At 36.3% G+C, this 25,566-nt stretch overlaps 1 protein-coding gene across 2 annotated transcripts in view; it reads right to left on the bottom strand.

Moving 5' to 3' along the window:
- Positions 1-8,166: 8,166 nt before the first annotated feature.
- The window catches only part of LOC126825398 (metal cation symporter ZIP14), a 221,105-nt gene continuing 203,705 nt past the window's right edge, over positions 8,167-25,566 (bottom strand). Inside the window, exons 8-9 of one of the 2 annotated variants that reach the window (XM_056101585.1) lie at positions 25,094-25,251; positions 8,815-8,947 (exon numbers count right to left, since the gene is read on the bottom strand). In XM_056101585.1, coding sequence (XP_055957560.1) covers positions 25,228-25,251 — 24 coding nt within the window. In that variant the 3' untranslated portion in view covers positions 8,815-8,947; positions 25,094-25,227. Of the gene's footprint in view, positions 8,948-25,093; positions 25,252-25,566 lie in introns of both variants that reach the window. The other variant, XM_050555049.2, reaches the window with a different exon arrangement.

Here is a 25,566-nt window from a genome sequence, read left to right on the forward strand (position 1 = left end):
TCAATAGACGCTTGCCCAGTTGCCGTGTGTATTGATAGTGCTATATTGTACATACGGTGAGATATTGTATAGATAATGTATATCCTATGTGTAGTGCCTGTGACGTCACCAGCTAATCAACCGGATTAAGGTCGTAATTGAAAAATCGAAAAGCGTTTTGGCGTGTCGGATACTTAAACGTTAACAGCGGACTTAATTTTAATCAGATTGGTGTGAACTTGCCGTAAAGTTGATATAGTAACCATGGGCTATACATACATGAAATTAAGATTTTTGATCTTAAGTGGTCTTGAATGAGTTGTTACTCTTAGCGTATTAAAAATGTTTTATTTACAAAATTAGAAATATGCGACAACTCTTGTTGACGGCTCGGATGATTTACCTGCTGTGGGTGTATGTTTCAGTCCTTTTTTTTATTTTTATCCTATTCCAATTATTTCAAGGTCTTATTGGAGAGCGTCATGCAGAAGACTACTGAAGGGCCCTCTCCTCTCACTACAGATTTTATTAGCCTTGTGATTGTCTATGATTGTATCTGGTTATATTTCTATTTCTCTTCTTTTGGCTAGGAATCACGTTGTGTATTTATTTTTATCTCAGCCGCTAAGACGTTTGTCTACCAGAAACAACAATGCAACAGTTTGTTTTAACATTTTATATCAAGCACTGGATACTTAGGTTACAAGCATAGATTACAATAAGTCGCCAAGTCATAACCATGTTTAGTTTCTATCTCTCTAATTTCAGTATTATAATTCAGAGTACAGTTTTCATTCACGAGGACCACATGAAGTATCGTTATATGAAGGTCAAGTTGTAGAAGTATTAGCTAAGCATGATCGAGATGGTAATACAGAATGGTGGTATGTAGACGCAGATGGCAACAAGGGTTATGCACCCAGTAATTACTTGAGACCTGTGTAATTTTTAAGTGGAGACGAATTTGTTATTAAAATCAATCGAGAAGCTTTTGAAATTTGAACTACTGTATTGTTCTTGTAGCATCTAGTAAACAGAACTTGAAGAACAAAATAGTGGCTTGAACAGTAATATTTTCTGGATGTCTTTTGTGCATTGTAATGTTGTGGCAATCATTTTGACCATCAGCAATCATTCTCACATGCCATGGTAGTCATCGTCCCTTGCTATAGCAATCATTCTCATTTGCTGTAACAATGATGTTATATGCTACATAAATAGTTTACTATAGCACTTATATTCTCCCCTGCTATATAGGAATAATTCTTACATGCTATGACAATCATTCTTATTTGCTATAGCTGTCATTTCTCTGTTTTGTAACCATCAAATGAACATTTATTTTAGTGTTATAAAGTATAATTTTGTCATTAACTAACTTATAATTACATTTATTAAAAAACAAATTTATAGTATTATTTTTTGTTGCATGAAATCATTTATCCACTGAACAGAACATGTATGTATATGCTGAGGTTTTCTATAAATCGATAATTGCACTTGTAGCCTACATTTTACAAAATATTTATTATATGCCCACACATAGTTTTATATACAGTATTACAGTTATAAATAGAATACAAACTGGCCTCCAAACCCATTAAATCGATTTGATATTTGTTGTTTATTTCTTGCAATGTATCTATAGTAAGTTTGTCTTGTCCCCAGGTTTGTCTTATCAGTTTTTTTTACAATTAGTGCATTCTCCTGCACTTACTAAGATACACAGGCATAGCATGAAAGGTTAGCTTATATAAATTTCACTAACATTTCAGTTACCTGTGTGAGTTTTTGTCCCAATTTCATGAAACTTGTCTGAAAAATATGTGAATGTGATAGAGGCTACAGATTTGTACAGATTCATTTCAAACTTGTGTGAGGAGTATTGTGGTCATGAGAGGGGGGTGAACCCTGTCAAGACCCCCCCCCCTCAAATACCACAGCACTTTTGATACGCCCATGGAGTGGCATTTAATATCTGGCTGTCCTTGTTTAGGAGACTGTCATGCTTTGCATATTGAAATACCGGAAGAGGAACCTCTGGCATATACTTATGTTCGAGGAAGTGTTCACTTAAGATCCTGACCCACCTTCCTATGTTCTTAGTTTTGGGATCCCATTTTTGTAATGAAGTTTTGACCTATATATGTGATCTTCTCCTTCAGTAGATTTCAATATGGAATGTATGTTGTCTCCTGATTTTCAACTTCCAAATGTTTCTATACACTGATCGGCTTCTAAATACAGATGGGAATAAGCACGGTCTAATTCCTAAAATAATTTTGACAAACACAACCTTTTTAGCACGTTCAAGTAACCAACCATGGAAGAAAAGGTGATAATCAGCTGTCATTTAAAGATAGTCGACAGTGGAGCGATGCACCCGTCGAACAATGCCATACTTAACATCTCTATATATGTGTACATATGCAATTCTAACATTCCATCTATTGTTAATTTGAAAGATATAATGGTAATCAGTTTTAGCATGTGTAGTTATGCTGATCATGTGTTTTTGGCTCAATGCCACTCGATCATCTACAATCCCCCGTCCTTAAAACCTGTTACACGTGCAAACATGTACATCCCTCAGAAACACTTCAATTTCTCCAACCCAGTGATTGGTTGTCCAGTTCTCAACGGAAAATTTTCAGCCAGGAGAACGTACTGGAGATGCTGCTACGAACCCCCTGCAGCTATTGACAACGTAGTGACCTTTAACCCGAGAGCTGAAATGTTTCATTTGATTACGATATCATATTCATATAAAATTGATTCTGTGTAAATATCATTGGACATTCGAAACTTGTCCCATGGTCAAGTCAAAAGCAGTCTAACACATGTGCTTTAGATCATAAGATATGTCATAGAGTTAAGTGGCATGGTTTCCATTACAAGCTTGTAGGTAACATGATCTAGTGTTGTCTGTCCAATCTCATGGATTCTCTGCTTTCACGCACGCAAATTACCTAGTTTGTGTTGAGTTTACCTTAATCCTCATTTCTCTCTCAAGTCAAAATCATCCTTGATGTCAACTGAATGGAATATATATAAACTTAGTAAAGATGACCAAACAAATGCATCCCCATATGTTCGTCCCAAAATGACCTAGTTTGCGTCCAATGGACGTTAAACCCATTTTTATACGCCCACATTTTCATGTGGACGTATTATTCCATCGCCTCTGTTTGTTCGTCCGTCCGTCCGTCCACAATTTGTGGACACTCTACAGGTCACTATGTTTATACACCCACATTTTCACGTGGACGTATATTGTCGTCGCCCCGGTCCGTCAGGACGTCTGTCCACAATTGTTTCTGGACACTCTACAGGTCACAATTCAACGAAACTTGAAATATGGCTTTATCTACCTAAGATCTCGATTCCTTTCGATATTGGCATGTATTGGACCGTAACTTTATGGATTATGGCCCCTGATTGTACGTAAAATCGTGTTTTTAGCTTAAGTGGACCCTCTAGAGGTCACAATTTTTATCCGATTTTGTTGAAACTTGAAATGTAAGTTTATAACCCAAAGATCTTGGTCCCTTTTGATATTCGTGCATATCGGATCGTAAATTCCTGAATTATGGCCCCTGTTACATAATGACAGATGTTATAGACGCTTCTACCATCTTGACACGTGAAAGGCATTTTAAACCTGTCTACTATCGACGCCCCTGGAGGTCTTGGTAGCATTCCTTATGTCATTATGTAACCTTAACTTGTTGTTGGCATGTTTTATTTAAACTTTCTTTGTCGGATAAGGATGTATTTGAATGTTAGACCTGATATGATACATACGCCAGGTGTCTAATAAGATCCTAAGCCTTGAAGGGTTTATAAACCCAGAATGGAAACGGCATAATTAGTGAGGTCCAGACGAGGTCAGAGCGGAGGCCATGGGCGCCTAGGCACGGGACGAGACGGAACGAGGGAGTTGGCACATTTGTGCCAAGCTAGGACATGGCTCCCTCAATACGAGTTAGTTCTGGGTGTCTTTAACATTACGATGTTTGTAACTGATATGTTAGAAGCAGAGAATAAAAGTATTATAAGATATTAAACTAGTCTTGTCATCTGAACCTGATATAAAGACCCAATACTGTAACACCCCTCGTTTTTAGCTTGTGGTCCTTGTAGAAGTCACAATTTTTATCCGATTTAAATGAAAAAACATGTGAATATATATCACCATTACACACTAACATCTTGGTTTCTTTTGATAATCACGCATATCTGAACGTAGCTTCCTGAATTATGGCTCCTGATTGTTCGAAAAATCACATATTTAGCTTGCACAATTTTTTTTTCCGATTTTAAAAAACGTTTAAATATATCACCATTCCACCATAAGGAAGGTTGACCTGGAATTTCGGGAAAATCGAAATGAAACTGACGCTCTTTGTACGCAAATTGTGTAAAAGTATGCAATATGAAGGTTGTGGACCCTCTAGAGGTCACAATTTTTATTATACGCCCACATTGTGGACGCTCTAGAGGCTAAAGTTAATATCCGATTGACTTTAAATTTATATACAGTGTTTAAGCTATTGATTTTCAGCAATTTCTGATAATTACTGCCAGAGTTATGGCCCTTGATCACTTCAAAAAATCTTGTGGCCACTCTAGAGGCCAAAGTTAATATCCGATTGACTTTCAATTTACACACAGTGTTTAAGGTCATGAGATGAAGAAGCCTATTGATTTTCAGCGATTTCTGATAATTACTGTCAGAGTTATGGCCCTTGATCACTTTGAAAAATCTTGTGGACGCTCTATAGAGGCTAAAGTTAATATCCGATTGACTTTAAATTTATACACAGCGTTTAAGGTCATGAGACAAAGAAGCCTATTGATTTTCAGCGATTTCTGATAATTACTGTCAGAGTTATGGCCCTTGATCACTTAAATCGGATAAAAATTATGACTTCTATAGGGTCCACAAGCTAAAAACGCGATTTTTTGTATAATCAGGGGCCATAATTCAGGAATTTATGGTTCGATATGCGCGAATATCGAAAGGAATCGAGGTCTTTGGGTTATAAACTTACATTTCAAGTTTCAACAAAATGGGATAAAAATTGTGACCTCTATAGGTTCCACAAGCTAAAAACGTGATTTTTCATACAAACAGGGACCATAATCCATGAAGTCTCCATCCGATACATGCCAATATCGAAAGCGCCTTAGAAACTGTTTTCTTCAGTATTAACGCGCTTTATAAATGACGATATTATTATTATTACGGACGGGCGGGTGGGCGACGACAATATACGACCACATTTCAATGTGGGCGTATAAAAATCGAGACCTCTATAGGGTCCACAACCTTGATATACCATATTTTTACACAATTTGAGAAAGAAGGGCAGCCATTTTGTCCGTCAGTGTTGGACCGATATTCACGAAATTTGAACTCAGCCGTCCTTTGGGTGTATTGGTGATATAACAATACGGTTTTTCAAATCGGATAAAAATAGTGACCTCTATAGGGTCCACAAGCTAAAAATGCGATTTTTCGCACAATCAGGGGCCATAATTCAGAAAGTTACGGTCCGATATGCGTGAATATCAAAAGGAACCAAGATCTTTGGGTTATAAACTTACATTTCAAGTTTCATCAAAAAAGGATTAAAATTGTGACCTCTATAGGGTCCACAAGCTAAAACCCTGATTTTTCGTACAATCAGGGGCCATAATTCAGGAAGTTACCTTCCGATATGTGCGAATATCGAAAGGAACCAAGATCTTTGGGTTATAAAGAGAGAGAGAGAAATGAGGTTTAACGTCCACTCGAGAAAACTAGGTCATTTAGGGACTAACATGGTTTAATTTTATTTCAATAATTCGCTTGCACATAGGGGTCTTTAGCAGTGGGAGGAAACCGGAGGACCCGGAGAAAACCCACGAGGTTGGACATGTGACCCTACTCCTTATCACGTACAACCGGGGATTCGAAACCATGCCAGTCAACTCAATGACAGACTTTATGATACAGCGCGCGCACGCTAACCATTCAGCCATCCAACCCCCACTTTGGGTTATAAACTTACATTTCAAGTTTCAACAAAATTGGATAACCACACATGGATAGAGAACAAGCTAACAAGAAAGTGATTTTTCCTACAATCAAGGGCCATAATTCAGGAAATTACAATTCGATATGCGTGAATATCGACAGAAACCGAGATCCTTAGGGTGTAACGGTGATATAATAAAACGTTTTTTTAAATCTGATAAAAATCATAACCTCTATAGGGTCCACAAGCTAAAAACGCGATTTTTCTTACAATCAGAGGCCATAATTCAGGAAGTTAAGGTCCAGTATGCGCGAATATTGAAAGGAACCAAAATCTTTGGGTTATAAACTTACATTTCAAGTTTCAACAAAATCGGATAAAAATTGTGACCTCTATAGGGTCCACAACCTTGATATACCATATTTTTATGCTATTTGAGAACGAACGGTGGCCATTTTGTCTGTCAATTTTGGGCCGATTTTCACGAAATTCGAACTCAGCCGTCCTTAGGGTGTAACGGTGATATAATAATACGTTTTTTTAAATCGGATAAAAATTATAACCTCTATAGGGTCCACAAGCTAAAAACGCGATTTTTCGTACAATCAAGGGCCATAATTGAGAACGAACGGTGGCCATTTTGTCTGTCAATTTTGGGCCGATTTTCACGAAATTCGAACTCAGCCGTCCTTAGGGTGTAACGGTGATATAATAATACGTTTTTTTAAATCGGATAAAAATTATAACCTCTATAGGGTCCACAAGCTAAAAACGCGATTTATCGTACAATCAAGGGCCATAATTCAGGAAGTTACGGTCCGATATGCGCAAATATTGAAAGGAACCAAGATCTTTGGGTTATAAACTTACATTTCAAGTTTCAACAAAATCGGATAAAAATTGTAACCTCTATAGTGTCCACAACCTTGATATACCATACTTTTACGCTATTTGAGAACAAACGGCGGCCATTTTGTCAATTTTGGGCCGATTTTCACGAAATTCGAACTCAGCCAGCCTTAGGGTGTAACGGTGATATAATAATTTACGTTTTTTTAAATCTGATAAAAATTATGACCTCTATAGGGTCCACAAGCTAAAAACGCGATTTTTGGTACAATCAGGGGCCATAATTCAGGAAGTTACGGTCCGATATGCGCGAATATCTAAAGGAACCGAGATCTTTGGATCATCAACATAGATTTCAAGTTTCAAGAAAATCGGATAAAAATTGTGACCTCTATAGTGTCCACAACCTTGATATACCATATTTTTACGCTATTTGAGAACGAATGGCGGCCATTTTGTCTGTCAATTTCAGGCCGATTTCCACAAAATGCAAACTCAGACGTCCTTGGGGAGTAACGGTGATATAATTGAACGTTTTTTTAAATCGGATAAAAATTATGACCTCTATCTAAAAACACGATTTTTGGTACAATCAGGGTCCATAATTCAGGAAGTTACGGTCCGATATGCACGAATATCGAAAGGAACCAAGATCTTTGGATTATCAACTTAGATTTCAAGATTCAACAAAATCGGATAAAAATTGTGACCTCTATAGTGTCCACAACATTGATATACCATATTTTTACGCTATTTGAGAATGAACGGCGGCCATTTTGTCTGTCAATTTCGGGCCGATTTTCACGAAATTCGAACTCAACCATCCTTAGGGAGTAACGGTGACATAATAGAACGGTTTTTTAAATCGGATAAAAATTATGACCTCTATAGGGTCTACAAGCTAAAAACACGATTTTTGGTACAATCAGGGGCCATAATTCAGGAAGTTACGTTCCGATATGCGCGAATATTGAAAGGAACCAAGATCTTTGGGTTATAAGCATACATTTCAAGTTTAAACCAAATCGGATAAAAATTGTGATCTCTACAGTGTTCACAAGCTAAAAACGTGATTTTTCGTACAATCAGGGGCCATAATCCATGAAGTTACAGTCCGATACATGCCAACATCGAAAGGAACCGAGATCTTAGGGCGATAAACCTATATTTTAAGTTTCATTGCAATCGGATAAAAATTGTAGGAGATAAACCTATATTTCAAGTTTCGTTGAAATCAGATAAAAATTGTCCGGACATCTAGACGGACAGGGGTGACAACAATATACATCTAGGCGTATAAAAATGTGGACGTATAAAAATGGATAATCGAGACTTTATTATCATAGCAATGGTACTTGACAATCAAGACTGTTTCAAAAATTCAAACACACATAGCTTTGCTCAGAATAAAGTAATTTTACTGAGATTTGCAATTTATCACCCAATAATACATTCTACAGTAGATATCACTTTTGTGATAAATTTCATAATCTACTGAGATATCCCTTTACATGAATTTGATTGTTCAATCAAAAAGGAACTACTTTTTTTTATTTTCAAAAAACAGTTCATTTTTTATTAAAAGTAACTATTTTTATTTAATTGGCCTTGATGGAGACACTGGGTCAATATAAAGGACTTTGCAATGGTTGAATTGCTGTCAAAAAATGATGTATCACTATGCCATAATGTAATCAGGTTCAGTAAAAGTGAAATCTATAGCAAAGAATTATATTTATTTATTTGTGCATATAAGAAGGCATTGGGTGATAAATAAAATAAATTTTTTTTTTTACTTTATCGACTTGTGTTGATATTTTTTGATATCAAAAAAAGACTCGTAGGAGATTCTCTATATATTGATTTTTCATTATCTAATTTTAAACTAATATAGCAAGAACGGTCAGCTCTTAATCTAAATCTTACATAATGACATAATCAAATAGTTATTCGAAAGAAATATCGCCACCGTAGATGGCCATTATCAACATAATGCTGAATCCAGAGAGCAGTCCTACATTTTGCAGTAGAAATATTTGAAAGGTTCCGTATCGTTGAGCTTCCTCCGACTCAGCTGCACTGTTCATTTCTGGCATCTAGGAAGAAAATAAGTATAAGATAGCCATACAAAGCGTGAATACGTCCCAAACAGCAGCTTAGTCTCAAACTGCAGCTTATCCGACAGGAAAACTTGGATGTTGAGCAAATTTGATAAGAATTTAGGATCTCTAGAGTTCATCCTCTTATGTCCCCATTGCTTCCAACCAAGTTTTAATTTAAACAAGCCAACAGTGAGGCTGATGTCCCCCGCCGAAATCCCCAAATAAATAGATGACACAAATTAATTAATCGCACATCTATTTTTTTCCAAAGTATCAAGCAATCAAACTGATTATCAACTATTTTTCCTGATAATTTTCTTTGAGGGGAGTCAAATTAGACATTGAGGAGAGCTATAAAAAGCGCACCTCGACTGACATCCAGGCGTGTCCAGGAGAGCGATCGCATTTCTTTTACGTGAAGGCCTGTGATTTGCTCTTTTTTTTTGAGAAATGAAATTTTACTGATTATAACAACTCTTCTAGAAGAAAACAGAACCAAACCAAAAATAACCCAAGCGAACAGTGATGCTGATGTCCCCGTCGAAATCCCAAAATAAATAGAAGACACATATTAATTAATCACACATTTAGGTTTTTTTTCAAAAGTATCAAGCAATCAAACTGATTATCAACTATACACAAAGTTTCATCACTCTCTGTCAGATAGAATCAAAGTTATCTTGTTCCAAAGCAGGAAATTGCTTATCTCTGCTTAGCTTTAGCTCAATATGTTAATCATTGAACTCAGTCAAGACGAACATCTACATCAAGTTTAAACATTCTACCTCAATTAGAAGCAGAGTTGTTATGTTCCAAAGTCTTGACCAATCAAAATGCTTATTGCTCGTTAGCCTAAGCAGAAAATTCTCATCATCGAACTTAGTCAAGGTATTGATGTAATGAAACTATACACCAAGTTTCATCACTCTCACTTAATTAGAACTAAAGTTATCGTGTTCCAAAGCATCAACCAATCAAATTACTTATCTCTGCTTACCCTAAGCAGAAAATGCTGATCTTCGCACTCCATCAAGGCATTGACCTAATAAACCCCTACACCAAGTTTGAACATTCAAGCTTAATTAAAAGGATAGTTATTGTGTTCCAAAGTCTCAGCCAATCAAATTGCTTATCGCTCTGCTTAGCCTGAGCAGAAAATGCTCATCATCGAACTTAGTCAAGGTATTGATGTAATGAAACTATACACCAAGTTTCATCTCTCTCACTTAATTAGAACTAATGTTATCATGTCCCAAAGCATCAACCGATCAAATTGCTTATCTCTGCTTACCCTAAGCCGAAAACGCTCATCTTCGAACTCCATCAAGGCATTGACCTAATAAACACCTACACCAAGTTTGAACATTCTAGGTCAATTAGAAGGAGAGTTATTGTGTCCCAAAAAGTGTGACGGACAGACAGACGGACGAACCCATTTTAATAGTCCCCTGCTTTCTTCGAAAGGCGGGGGACAAAAAAAAAATGTTAAAATCTATAGCCTATAATCGGGTTCACCGTTTCCGGCAAAGGAGGGATAACTTAGGAAAGGCAGGCTGTGGATTATGAATATGGATAGGGATCGATGACCCCAATGCTTCAAGCTAAATATGAAAAAGATCCATTACAAACTTTAGCCTTTATAGTCAAATTGATTTTTCGTACAATCAGGGGCCATAATTCAGGAAGTAACGGTCCGATATGCGCAAAGATAGAAAGGAACCGAGATCTTTGGGTTATAAACTTACATTTCAAGTTTCAACAAAATCGGATAAAAATTGTGACCTCTATAGGGTCCACAACCTTGATATACCATATTTTTAAGCTATACTATTCAAAATAGGTAGGGGATATTTGATTTTTAAGTGTTATTAAAGTCACCTAATGAAACTGACGAAGAAACAAATGACAAAATGAAATGAAGTTCACATTCATCGATTTATTCCAAATGATCGTTAGACTAAGTAAGGCACAGACTGACCATTATAAGGGTAAAATGATACACGGGGTGAAACAGCAAAGTTACCACAGCATCACAACCAAGTCAGTAACGGGTAAATCCTCCTCTGTTTGCCAAACAAGCATTGATCCGACGTGGCATACTCCTAATGAGACGTCTAAGGTCATTTTGGTCCAGATTGTCCCATTCCTGTTGCAACGCAGCAGCAAGTTCTTGGACATTGGCAGGACGTTGTTGACGTTGACGTAACCTCTGTCCAAGCATGTCCCAGACATGCTCGATGGGGGAGAGGTCGGGACTCAGTGCTGGCCAAGGTAATGTGGTGATGTTCTGTTGTTGGAGGTAACCTGTAACGATCCTGGCCATGTGACATCTTGCGTTGTCATCCTGGAAGATGAAACGGCGGCCATGACGTCGTGCGAACGGCACAACATGGACTGCCAAGATGTTGTCCCGGTAGTACTGGCCTGTAACACGCCCTGCAACAACATGTAAAGCCGTTCTTCCAGCAACAGTGATGCCTCCCCACACCATAACAGAACCACCCCCAAATCGATCATGTCTGATGACATTAACGTCTTGGAAGCGCTCGTTTCGACGACGCCACACCCTCCTACGTCTGTCCAAAAAATCAACAGTGAACCTTGACTCATCTGAAAACATCACATTGCTCCAGCGTCGATTATCCCAGTGTTGACGATCCCTACACCAATGACATCTTGCCTGAATGTGATGATCTCTCAAACAAGGGATCACGCGAGGACGCCGGGCGCGAAGGTGACCCCTATGCAGTCGATTCCGAATCGTCTGGCCACTCACTCTCACGCCAGTGTCTGTTTGAAGACGAGCGCTGATCTGATTTGCTGTGATGACACGATTTCTCAAGGCCAAGGTACGGATAAATCGATCCTGGGCTTGAGTTGTCGCCCTTGGTCGACCTGAGCGTGGTCTGTCCTGTACAGATTGTGTATCACGGTATCTGGACCATAGCCTGCTTATGACAGACTGAGAAACATTCATCGTCCGCGCCACAACCGCCTGTGTTGTGCCGATCTGTAGCATGCCAAGGGCACGTAACCTTTCATTTTGGGTAAGCCGACGCATATCAAAATTTGTTTTCTGGTCACTAAAACAATTAAACTGATGTTTCCACCCTGGAATTCAATGCCACAATGACTGTAACATTCAAAGTCAGAGTCGTGCAAATCTTGGGTTGGACCCCCATGATGATCCCAAGCATCACCTGCATTCCATGCGGTAGCTATTGGTGCGTTTGGGCGTCACATGTAACTGGAAATGTTTCTTCTGTTAGGTTCTATAGTGACTTTTTTCGTAGTCATTTGCATATTTTAGTATTATGCCCCCAAAATCAAATATCCCCTACTTTTTTTGAATAGTATATTTAAGAACGAAGGGCGGCCATTTTGTCTGTCAGTTTTGGGCAGATTTTCACGAAATTCGAACTCAGCCGTCCTTAGGGTGTAACGGTGATAAAATAATATGTTTTTTTTAAATCGGATAAAAATCATGACCTCTATGGGGCCCACAAGCTAAAATCGCAATTTTTTGTACAATCAGGGGCCATAACTCAGAAAGTTACGTTCCAATATGCGTGAATATCAGAAGGAACCAGGATCTTACATTTCAAGTTTCAACAAAATCAGATAACAAGCGGCTGCCATGCAAGATACGCCCACATTTTGCAAGAGATGGACAGAGAACAAGCTCAAAAAAAGAAGTGATTTTTCGTACAATCAAGGGCCATAATTCAGGAAGTTACAATCCGATATGCATGAATATTGAAAGGAGCCACCAAGATCTTAGGGTTATAAACATGTATTTCAAGTTTCATCAAAATCGGATCAAAATTGTGTGCTCTCTCTAGAGGGTCCAAAACCTTGATATACCAAATATTTACAATATTTGCGTACGAGGGGCAGCCATTTTGTCCGGCAGTTTTGGTCCGATTTGGACGAAATTCTGACTCAACCATCATAAGGGTATAATAGTGATATATTCAAACATTTTTTTAAATCGGATAAAAATTATGACCTCTATAGGGTCCACAAGCTAAAAATGCGATTTTTTGTACAATCAGGGGCCATAATTCAGGAAGTTACGGTCCGATATGTGTGAATATCGAAAGGAACCAAGATCTTTGGGTTATAAACTTACATTTCAAGTTTCAACAAAATCGGATAAAAATTGTGACCTCTATAAGGTCCACAACTTTGATATACCATATTTTTACGCTATTTGAGAACGAACGGCGGCCATTTTGTCTGTCAATTTTGGGCCGATTTTCACGAAATTCGAACTCAGTCGTCCTTAGGGTGTAACGGTGATATAATAATACGGTTTTTTAAATCGAATAAAAATTATAATACGGTTTTTTAAATCAGATAAAAATTATGACCTCTATAGGGTCCACAAGCTAAAAACGCGATTTTTCGTACAATCAGGGGCCATAATTCAGGAAGTTACAGTCCGATATGCGCGAATATCGAAAGGAAATGAGATCTTTGGGTTATAAACTTACATTTCAAGTTTCAACAAAATCGGATAAAAATTGTGACCTCTATAGGGTCGACAAGCTAAAAGCATGATTTTTTGTACAAACAGGGGCCATAATCCATGAAGTTTCGATCCGATACATGCCAATATTGACAGCAGCCGAGATCTTTTGGGGATAAACCTATATTTCAAGTTTCATCAAAATCGGACAAGAATTGTGACCTGTAGAGAGTCCACAAACAAATTGTGGACGGACGGACAGGGGCGACGACAATATACGTCCACATGAAAATGTGGGCATATAAAAAGCGAGTCTGAGATTTTGTGCGCCTTTTGTTGGGGCATTTATCTTGATCTATCATATTTGCAAAAATTAACATTTGCTAGTGAAAAGACGTTCCGACTCGACAAAATTGGAGTTTTTGGCAAAATTGCGTCACATCCGGTGCCGATAGAAAATTTTACCGGTAATAAAAAAGATAGGTTGCCAGGCAACAAAACATATACGCCCACAGCAGCTAAATCGTCCGAGCGGTCGACAAGAGTTGTCGTATATTTATTCTTTTGTAGGTAATTAGGGGGCATTTAATAGACATTTTCATACAGATGACATTATAATTTTCGTCGTTTGACGGTTCACAAGGTTCTAAAAACTAAAACATGGGCTGTAACTCTGGAAGTAATCTACAGAAATCGTTTTACTAATTCAAATAATGCAATTTCATACAGATGGGATGATCAGTTTTGTCGTTCGAACGTTCACAAGCTTCAACTAAGTAAAGCAAGGGCCATAACTCTAGAAGTAATTGACAGAAATTGCTGACATTCAATAGGCTTCTTCATTTCACTAATTTAAATGATGCATATGAATTTCATACAGATCGGGTGATAACTTTTGTCGTTCAAGCGTTAACAAGATTCAACAATGTGAAACAAGGGCCATAACTCTAGATGTAATTAATGGAAATTTACTGAAACTCAATAGGCTTGTTCGTTTTACTAATTTAATCAATACCTACAAATTTCATACAGATCGGATAATAACTTTTGTCGTTAAAGTATTCACAAGGTACAACAAAATGAAACAAGGGCCATAACTCACGGTGTAATTAACGGAAATTGCTGAAATTGAATAGGCATCTTCGTTGCACTAATTTAAATGATCCATATCAATTTCAAACAGATCCGATGATAACTGTTGTCATTAGAGCGTTCACAAGATTCAACAAAGTGAAACAAGGGCCATAACTCTAGATGTAATTAACAGAAATTGCTGAAATTCAATAAGCCTATTTGTTTTACTAATCTAAATGATGCATATAAATTTCATACAGATCGGATAATAACTTTTGTCGTTAGAGCATTCACAATGTACAACAAAGTGAAACAAGGGCCATAACCCATGGAGTAATTAATGGAAATTGTTGAAATTCAAGAGGCTTCTTCGTTTAAATAATTTAAATGATGCATATCAATTTCAAACAGATCGGATGATAACTGTTGTCATTAGAGCGTTCACAAGATTCAACAAAGTGAAACAAGGGCCATAACTCTAGATGTAATTAACGGAAATTGCTGAAATTCAACAGGCTTCTTCGTTTCACTAATTTAAATGATGCATATAAATTTCATACAGATCAGTTGATAACTGTTGTCATTAGAGCGTTCACAACGTGCAACAAAGAGAACCAAGGGCTATAACTCCAGAAGACATTAAAGGAAGTTATTGAAATTAAATAGGCTTCTTCGTCTCACTAATGCAAACAACAATCAGATGATAAATGTAGGCTGTAGAGTGTTCACAAGAAAATTGTGGACGACGGACGGACCGACAGACGGACGGGCGGGGGCGACGGCAATATACGACCACATTTCCATGTGGGCGTATAAAAATTGAGAATTTGCACCATGGAGCATATGAACTTTGTTTTATAAAAATCGGACAATAAATAATTAATCTAGAACCGATTAACTGAATTGGCCAATAGCGGCCAAGAAAAATTATCGAGACAAAAGATGTTCACATTTTTGATCAAATCAGATGACCCCTTAACACTGGTTAAAATGCCATAAAAAATTAATATTATTCATTAATAAAAAAAGTTTTTTGTCAAAATTTGGCACCTAATATCTCCGAAGATTCGTCGAAAATCAAAAATCTAAACTACCGTAGATATGTGCCCTGTCGCAAGCTATGTCAAAATGTATCCAATGTTAAAATCTGACGATTATTGTTAATATTACTGCAATATTTCAAAAAACGACAACTTTGGCGTATCGGACATTTCGCATAGTCACAGAACGTTCAAAATAGCTTTAATCTCTAAGTCACACCCACTTTCCCAGTAAAACCGAAGACATCGAAATGATCCGACAAGTAGTTTCTGAGATATGCTCAAGTGGAAAAAAAAATAATAATAAGAAGAATAATAATTTTAACAAAAACAATAGTGTTTCACGCAAGCTACGCAGAGTGAAACCCTAATAATTTTAACAAAAACAATAGTGTTTCACACAAGCTACGCAGTGTGAAATTCTAATAATAATCTTAACAGAAAAAATAGTGTTTCACACAAGCTACGCAGTGTGAAACCCTAATAATAATTTTAACGTGATACCTCCCGCAATTTGCGGGAGTCTCCCGATTTCACCCCTGATCTCCCGAGCGGCAGAAAAATACTCCCGCTTTTTCAATTCTTGCAATTTTATTTTTTGGGAGTCAAAATTGTAATCAAATAGCATCGAAATAAAACGAGACAGACTTTTTTTTTTGTTAATGACAACCGACAATCTCGTGTTGAATGTTGTTACTATAATTAGTAACACGACCTGAATACATTTCCGATGTTTTCGTATTTCGAACAATACCATTTAAATATATTGTTTTTATACAAAATTAATAAAGTTTAGCAATCAGTTGATTTTAATTAAGTTTTTATTGCTCATTTCAAATTATTTATAAGAATGAGAGGTCTTGAGTAGCGTGGGTCAGAGGTCATTTAAAGAATTAAAGATGGCGGTTGAGTCCAAAAAAGAAACCGTTAATCTCGTCGTCCAACTGTTTAATTGACAAGGTTAGCACAACAGTTGTTTGTCATTGGATTATAATGAGTAGGAAATAGGGATTAATGATATATATAAGATGCGATTACCGACGATTTACAAAGAAAATTTATGATCATGTTTGTCCCAGAAAAGTTATTATTAGGCCTAAAACAAGTGTCAAGATGTTGAAAAAGTTATAAAGACAGATTGATGGAGGACAAATAGTGTGTTTGTTTATGTAACTAGTGTGTTTGTTTATGTAACAAGTGTGTTTGTATATGTAAGAAGTGTGCTTTCAGTAAATATTTGAAAATTAATATAGAGACATGAGTATGACCAGTGCTTTATTGTGTGTTTTCATGTGTTTTGTTAAGTTTCTGTAATTAAAACAATCAAATGATATTAAAATATATAAAATATGTAAATTAATTTGTATTTTATTCATGGTTGGTGGGTAATTTCTCAACTGGCAATAGTGAATTATAGGATTATTCTTTAACAAGGTAGGACTGTTTATAGATACCATCTTTTTTAAGGCTTTATTTTAATGCATTTTAAAAATATAACTTAAAAATATGAAATTGCAACATTAACGCGAGATAAAGTCTCCCTCTTTTGACCTTAATTCTACTGACATTTTTACAAAAATCTCTTGACATTTTTACAAAAATCTCTTGACATTTTTATAAAAATCTCTTGACATTTTTACAAAAATCGCCTGACATTTTACTTGTGGCCAATCACACGTATGCAAAAACAATAGTGTTTCACACAAGCTACGCAGTGTGAAACCCTAACTAGATTTGCGACTGTCCCATGCAGATATGAAAGCTTTCATATTCATTGTCACGTGACATGGATTATATCAAGTATCTTAAAAGAAAAAAGAACAACAAAAAATAATTATCAAAATCGGTGAAAAAGTCGCGAAGTTACAAGTCTAAATATAGTGAGAAACATTGCACCCAGGCAACAAAATAATCTGAAAACTAAAGGGAAATAACTGAGACTTGGATTGCTGTAATCGGAATGACTTTCCATTCCATAAGTTTCAGAAAAATGGATCAAACCTTTTAAAAACGGGACAGATGAGATCATGAAACGAAAATTGGCGGGAAAGAACTAAAAAGGGGCAGGAAAATATCAAAAAAATAAATGAAATAACTTTGAACGGAATTACGGAACTAATATTTTTTGAATCAGATTGACTTTAGCTGTTCAAATATTTAGGTTAAATTTGTAAAATTTGAAAATTAAAGGCATAAATTGTCCTGCAAACAACTTTGTCGGCACGTAAAAGGTCAAAGGCGAAATATGCAATTCTGAAAACTTTCAAACATCAAAAAATCGATCTTGATCCCGAGCTATCCTGAAATGCATTAAATAAGAGACGCATTGAACATATTACGGCCTATTGTGTTTATTTTCACGTCTCTTCAAGTGGATTTTTCACTGTTCTTCATATTCAATTCCAAATAGAGACCATCAGTTGAGCGAAATCAAAATTCTGTTCTCAACGTTTTTTAGGCATTCCTTCAAGGATTTCAGTAAGTATCGCAAAATTTTTCTCCTTTAATATGTGATAGATATTATCGCGGGCGCAGGGGCATCCAACCGCTGGAAATTCCAGAGATTTTGACCACCGGAAGGATGCCTCAGCAGTCAAAAAAAGTCAAAATAGGCGATTTCAGTTTTTATACGACCACATTTCAATGTGGTCGTATATTGTTGTCACCTCCTTCTGTCCGTCCGGCGTCCACAATTGCTTGTGAACGCTCTAGAGGCTAAAGTTAATATCCGATTGACTTTAAATTTATATACAGTGTTTAAGGCCATGAGACGAAGAAGCCTACTGATTTTCAGCAATTTCCGATAATTACTGCCAAAGTTATGGCTCTTGATCACTTCGAAAAATCTTGTGGACGCTCTAGATGGTAAAGGTAATTTCGGATTGACTATAAATTTATACACAGTGTTTAAGGTCATGAGACAAAGAATCCTAATGATTTTCAGCGATTTCCGATAATTTTTGCCAGAGTTATGGCAATTGATCACTTTGAAAAATCTTGTGGACGCTCTAGAGGCTAAAGTTAATATCCGATTGACTTTAAATTTATACACAGTGTTTAAGGTCTTGAGACGAACAAGTATATTGATTTTCAATGAATCTTTATGACTTGAACAGCTAAATCCATGATGTTAAAAGTTTCGTATACTAAACGTTAGCATGGGACAGAACTTTATAAAAACCGAACAAATTCTAATGGTTTTCTGATAATTACTTAATTAGTTGTTACTCTTAATCAGATTTTAATGTATTATAAATGTATTATAAATGTAAAAATATGCGACAACTCTTGTTGACTGCCCGGACGATATAGCTGCTGTGGGGGTATGTTTCGTTGTGGTCATTTTAAAAAATTGTGTCAAGATCAAACGACCTGAATGACTGCAGGTATTGCCTTGAAATTTTCAGGGCACCTAGGTACCAACGTCAAAAGTTCCTAGCCGGAATTTGGTTCCAGCGTGGCGCATGCGCAAAGTCAAAAGAAGTTGCAGTGGATTTTGGGTGAATTTCGGAGTGGTTGGGTGGATCCGTGAGGTCGGGTGGACCTAAGATGGCGGCCATAATACATGAACAAGCGTTCATGAATTTTTGCGACCGGGGTTGATTTTCAATGCACAGGCATTGTTCCAGTGGTCCAATTACCTTCAAATTTGCACAGAATGTACCTTGGGATTCTAGCTATCACATATTAAAAATAGAAGAGGGTGGAATTCCGAGAACGTTGAAAATAAATTCGAAGCCCACCCCCACCCATCAATGGGTTTTTTTGCTTAAAAAATTGGCGTATTTTTGATTTCTTATTGTTCTTGATATCTGAGCATTTTATCCTTTTAATATGTGATAAATATCATCGCGGCACCACCAACCGCTAGAAATTCCAGAGATTTTGACCACTGGAAGGATGCCTCAGCAGTCAAAAAAGGACAAAATAGGCGATTTCGGATTTTAGTGTCGCAAACATCGTTGCGGTCATTTTAAAAAATTGTCTTTTAAGGATAATATGTGTAGTACTAATACCTATCACATACGAAAGAGGCGATAAAATCCCTTTGCATTTCCAATTTCAAAATTAATTAAAACTAATATTAAATTCCGAAAAATCATTTTTTTTTTTTGATAAAACTCTTTTTTTTTTTAATCAGATCAAAATGGGAGTAAAGTACAGAATCCGGGGTGGTAATAGGCGTCTTGTGTCCAAATTTCACGGTTGTCGGACAATCCGTTCTGGTGTCGTGGTGAAATCCCCCCTTTTTCCCCTTACGGAAGCCGTATCTGCACATAGAAAAAATGAGAACGGCAACTGAACTGAAGCCGTGCCAAGAACAAAGGACTTGAAGGAATGCAGGTATAGCCTTGAAATTTTCAGGGCACCTAGGTACTAACGTGAAAAGTTCCTAGCCGGAATTTGGTAGTCATGGTACCTTTGGTTCCAGGGTTGCGCATGCGTGAAGTCAAAAGAAGCTAAATATGTTGTTAAGAAGGGATTTTTTTACAAAATGAACCTATCTCTTCGAAACTTCTGCTACCCCCCCCCCCATTTCCGACCTCGGCGCATCCAAAAATTGTCTCCAAATTAAAATCGAACACCTAGTTCCATCTCTTTTTTTTTTTTTTTTTACTTTATGTACCCCCGGGAAAATGGCCCTAAAATTTCTTGTTTGGAATTGTGCTTAGGACCATAAGCCAGATACCCGGTGAGTTTCAAGTTGATGTGCACGATAATAGGGTTGTGAGGCGCATGCGCGGGCCTACACTCGAAAACAACCTTGTCGGCACAGAAAACATCAAAGGCGAAATTCAAATTTTTGAAATATTCAAATACCAAACATTCGACCATGAGCCAGGCTATCCTGAAATGTATTATTTTCGGTTATAGGAGACAGATTCTATAAGCCACGACCAATTGTGTATGTTTTCAAGCCCATTAATGTGGATTTTTCACTATTTATCATTTTCAATTCAAAATGGCGTCCATCATTTGCCAGAAATCAAAATTCTAATTCCTACAATTTATGGGCTTTCCTTCAAGGATTCGGAAAATATAATTCCCTTGTCTGTAAGTAAAATATCAAAAAAGCCTTAGCGATATTTCACGTTTCAAGATGGTGGCACTTCCGGAATGGGCTACTAACTCCATTTTCTGTGAACGAATCAGAAGTGTCGTAGCTAGTACAGAAAAAATGTTCAAGGCAATCTGACCTATATTTAGTCGATTTTTTGGAAAAATTTAATCCTTAATTTCTCCAAGGGGAGAAAAGTTAGGGCATCATTAATGGTATCGTTGAAGTTGGGTCAATGAGATCTACATATATTCCAAATTTCATGAAAATCGTACCAATATTAAAGAAGTTGTCAATTCTGTTTCGAAATTCGAAAATCAGAAATTGCGCATTTGAAGTAAATATTTCAAGGTACTCAAAGAAAAAGGAATTAGTAAAATAGGTCACAGAGTTATTGGTATGTAGGTCAATTTCTTCGTTCGAAAAATTCGGTGATTTCCGATTCGTAAAACGTTTTGAAAATATATTTAATCAAAAGCTGCCACCCATTTTTGGGGGTATAGGTCAAAGTTTCAGAAAGATCCTATGGTTAGATTCTGAGAAATCTCATAAAAAAATAATAATAATAATAATCTTAACAAAAACAATAAGCTTTTCATATGAAATCTTAATAAGAATAATAATTTGAACAAAAACAAGTGTTTCACACGAGCTACGCAGTGTGAAACCCTAATAATCTGAACAAAGATAGGTTGCCAGGCAACGAAACATACGCTCACAGCAGCTAAATCGTCCGAGCGGTCGTCAAGGGTTGTCGCATATTTATTCCTTTGTAGGTAATTGGGGGCCTTTACAAGACAGTTCCATACAAATAAGATTATAAATTTTGTCGTTTGAGGGTTTACAAGGTTCTACAAACTGAAACAAGGATCTCAACTCTGGAAGTAATCTACAGAAATTGTTGAAATTTGACAGGCTTTTTCGTTTTACTAATTTAAATAATGCTTATAAATTTCATACAGATCACATGATCACTTTTGTCATTCAAACGTTCACAATCGCCATAGAAATTATTGACAGAAATTGCTGAAATTCAATAGACCTGTTTCACAAATTTAAATGATGCATATAAATTTCATACATATCGGATGATAACTATCATCAATCGAGCATTAACAAGGTTTAACAAAGTGAAACAAGGGCAATAACTCTAGAAGTAATTATTGTAAATTGCTGAAATTCAATAGGCTTTTTCGTTTCACTAATTTAAATCATGCATATAAATTTCACAAAGATCGGGTGATAACTTTTTGCGTTAGAGCATTCACAAGGATCAATAAAGTGAAACAAGGGCCATAACTCTAGACGTAATAAACGGAAATTGCTGAAATTCAATAGGATTCTTCGTCTCACTAATTTAAATAATGCATACAATTTTCAGAAAGATCAAATGATAACTTTTGACGTTAGAGCGTTCACAAGGATCAATAAAGTGAAACAAGGGCCATAACTCTAGACGTAATAAACGGAAATTGACGAAAATCAATAGGATTCTTCGTTTCAGTAATTTAAATAATGCATGTAAATTTCAGAAAGATTGGATGATAACTTTTGGCGTTAGAGCGTTCACAAGATTCAATAACAAGGGCCATAACTCTAGACGTAATAAACAGAAATTGCTGAAATTCATTAGGCTTCTTCGTTTCACTAATTTAAATAATGCGTGTAAATTTCAGAACGATCGGATGATAACTTTTGAAGTTAGAGCGTTCACAAGGTTCAATAAAGTGAAACAAGGGCCACAACTCTAGACGTAATTAGCAGAATTTGCTGAAATTCAATAGGCTTCTTCGTTTCACTAACTTAAATATTGCATATAAATTTCACAAAGATCGTATGTTAACTATTGGCATTAGAGCGTTCACAAGGTTCAACAAAGTGAAACAAGGGCCATAACTCTAGACGTAATAAACGGAAATTATTGAAATTAAATAGGCTTCTTATATATATCAATTTTAAAACAACTGGATGATAACTTTTGGCGTTAGAACGTTCACAAGAAATTGTGGACGATGGACGGACGGACGGACGGGGGCGACGGCAATATACGTCCACATTTCAATGTGGGCGTATAAAAACAATAGTGTTTCACACAAGCTACACAGTGTGAAACCCTAATAATTCTGGTATTAAAAATAGACAAGGTTATCTATTGAAGCAAACAAGACGAGGATATCAACAAGGAGAACTTGTAATTAAAGCATAATGCTCCTGATAGGAGATTATGCATTGTGACTGTGATTAAAGAATATTTTAAAAGAACTGAGGAAGTTCATTCAGAGAAAAACTTTTCAAAGCTATTTTTAAGTTATGTTAAACCTTATAATCAAGTTCAATCTGGTTAAAACACAGATCCTATTTCGTTTTACTTGTCTTTACTACACTTGCATCTGGAAGAGTTGTTATTTAACTCGTGTTCTGAATGGTGTCAGGGATAAGCCAATGAAACAGTCTGTTACGGCGAGCTTTAGGCGTGTTTTTCACGGAACTGTGGGTAATCCACTAGTAACTTCAATGCTGATTGGTTAATCAAATGTCTGACGTCATAGAGTCGTAAGTCGGTCTTTTGACCCCTGACGTGACATATCGCTATAGCTTGTCAGATCTTCATGTAGTGTAGGCCATCGAAAGTATAAAAAAAACGAAACGAAATATAGATCTGTATTTTAATCAGATTGAATCAAGTTTAACAGGACGCAATCTCTAGGTGGCTGAAATATGTTCTTAAAATGTCCAGAATTGATATGAGCATTTTTTACCTGGCAGTAGCCAGTAAAGAGAAGGTTCCTAGTATTAGAATAATTTTAGATACAGCAGGTTGGTCAAATGAGTCAACATTTAGACAGTATTATGATAAACCTTTAATGGATGAGGGTGTGTTCTCAGAAACTATTTTGAACAGAGTTACTATTTAAGTGTTTAATTTGAACTAAACTGTATGTTATTGGATTTTCTTCGAAAAAATAGTAATTACTTGTCATTAAGCTTTCATATTTCATATGCAATGTTACTCACTATATACATGTATACGCATAAATATCAGCATTTTCCAGCGTCGTTTCCCCTTTCCAGTGGATGGACCGATCAACTGAGGACCCGTCTATAAATTGGGGTCCATGTTAAAGATCCCTTGGCAGTTGGAATTCGATATAAGAGTAGGCCAAAGTGCCGCTACCTGGGCAAAATATAACTCATAGCAACCTGTATAGCATATGCCTGTCTTAATTAGCACAGTAGAAGCAGGACGTTAAAGCCCATTTCATTTCATATTAATAACCGTCGCATTTAGGGTTGTATAATTCTCCAAATGATCATCCTACGACACAATGTACTTGTACGACATTTTCCACCATTTTTGAGTTATTTCCCGCCATTTTCATTTCCTTTTCTCATCTGTCCGGTTTTTCAACATCTAGATCCGTATTTTAAACTTCTCGAACGGGGAGTCAATTTCATTACAGCAATACAAGTCTCAGTTATTTCCCTTTATTTTCCAGTTTTGTTTTTTTTACCCTTGTGCAATGTTACTCACTATATATACGTATATAACTTCGAGTTTTGATTTTAATAACTTCTGTTCCTTGTTGAGATTCTTTATATAACCCATGATACACGACAGAAACTGACTGTGAATATGAAAGCTTTCATAACTGCCTAGCAGATCTAATTATAATTGTTGTTATTCATGGTTACAACTTTAAAAATCTTGGTTGGTCTCTAAGACCACATCATACAGCATGGTAGAATTTATAAATTAAACGAGACTTACTTGTAAGGTGAAGTTGGATTGTAATTCTACCATTGCTGTTGACGTATCCCTTCCCTTACTAAAGGACTGTTAATTTGGGTTGTGTTTTGGTACATTGACATGCATGTTTTTGTAACCATTCACACTTTGAAATATGACATCATCTGGTCTAAGAATGCACATCTCACTTGATCTCTATGATACGTCAAATGGGCACCAAATGCTGGGAAAATTTGGGCACACAATTGTACTTTGTAAAAGTTGTATAAAAAAATATTGTGTTCTTGAATGCGTCCAATTTAACAGCGAATTTAAATTCAGAGTGTCTTTAGTTAGGCAATTAAATAGAAATCTTAAGACTCGAACCCTCTATTGTTTGGAGTACAGTAAGCCACGAGTTACAGTTACATAAACAACTGTTTTTAGTTGTGTATATTACAAGTAAATAAAATTAAGTTCTCTTTTATTGATGATTTAGAAATTAAGAACTTATTCATCGCAAAAGAGATATTATGATTATTATGTAACATACTAAGAACCTAACTACATTTTTGGGGCACCAACCACCACCGCCCTCCCAGTCAAAATTTCCCCGTACGCCTATGCATATAGAATTACAATTTTTCGTTCAGTCCGGGGCCACATTCCAGGAAGTTACGGTCCGACATGCACGAATATTTAAAGGAACATAGATCTTTGGGATAAAACATGTATGTTAAGTTTCATTAAAAGCGGAAAAAATTGTTACCTCTAGAGGGTCCACAACCTTGGTAATTACATACTTTTACACTATTTGCATATGTTGGGCAGTTTAGGTCCGATTTCCACGACATTCAAACTCAACCGTCATTATGGTGTAACGGTGATATATTTGAATGGTTTTTAAAATCGAATACATCTTGTGACCTGTAAAGGGTCAATATGGTATAATATTGATATATTTAAAGCTTTTTTAAATCGAATAAAAATTGTGACCTCTAGAATGGCCACAATCTAAAAACAGGATTTTTCGTACAATCAGGGGTCATAATCCAGAAAGTTAAGGTCTGATATGTGCAAATATTGAAATGAATCGAGATCTTTAATATATAAACATAGGTTTTAAGTTTCATCAAAATTGGATAAAAAATGTGACCTCTAGAGTCTACAACCTTGGTATTAGTATTACATACTTTTACACTATTTGCGTATGGGGAGCAGTCATTTTGTCAAGCATTTTCA

Source organism: Patella vulgata, chromosome 6, assembly GCF_932274485.2.
Source record: "Patella vulgata chromosome 6, xgPatVulg1.2, whole genome shotgun sequence".
In the NCBI taxonomy this organism is placed as follows: Eukaryota; Metazoa; Mollusca; class Gastropoda; family Patellidae; genus Patella; species Patella vulgata.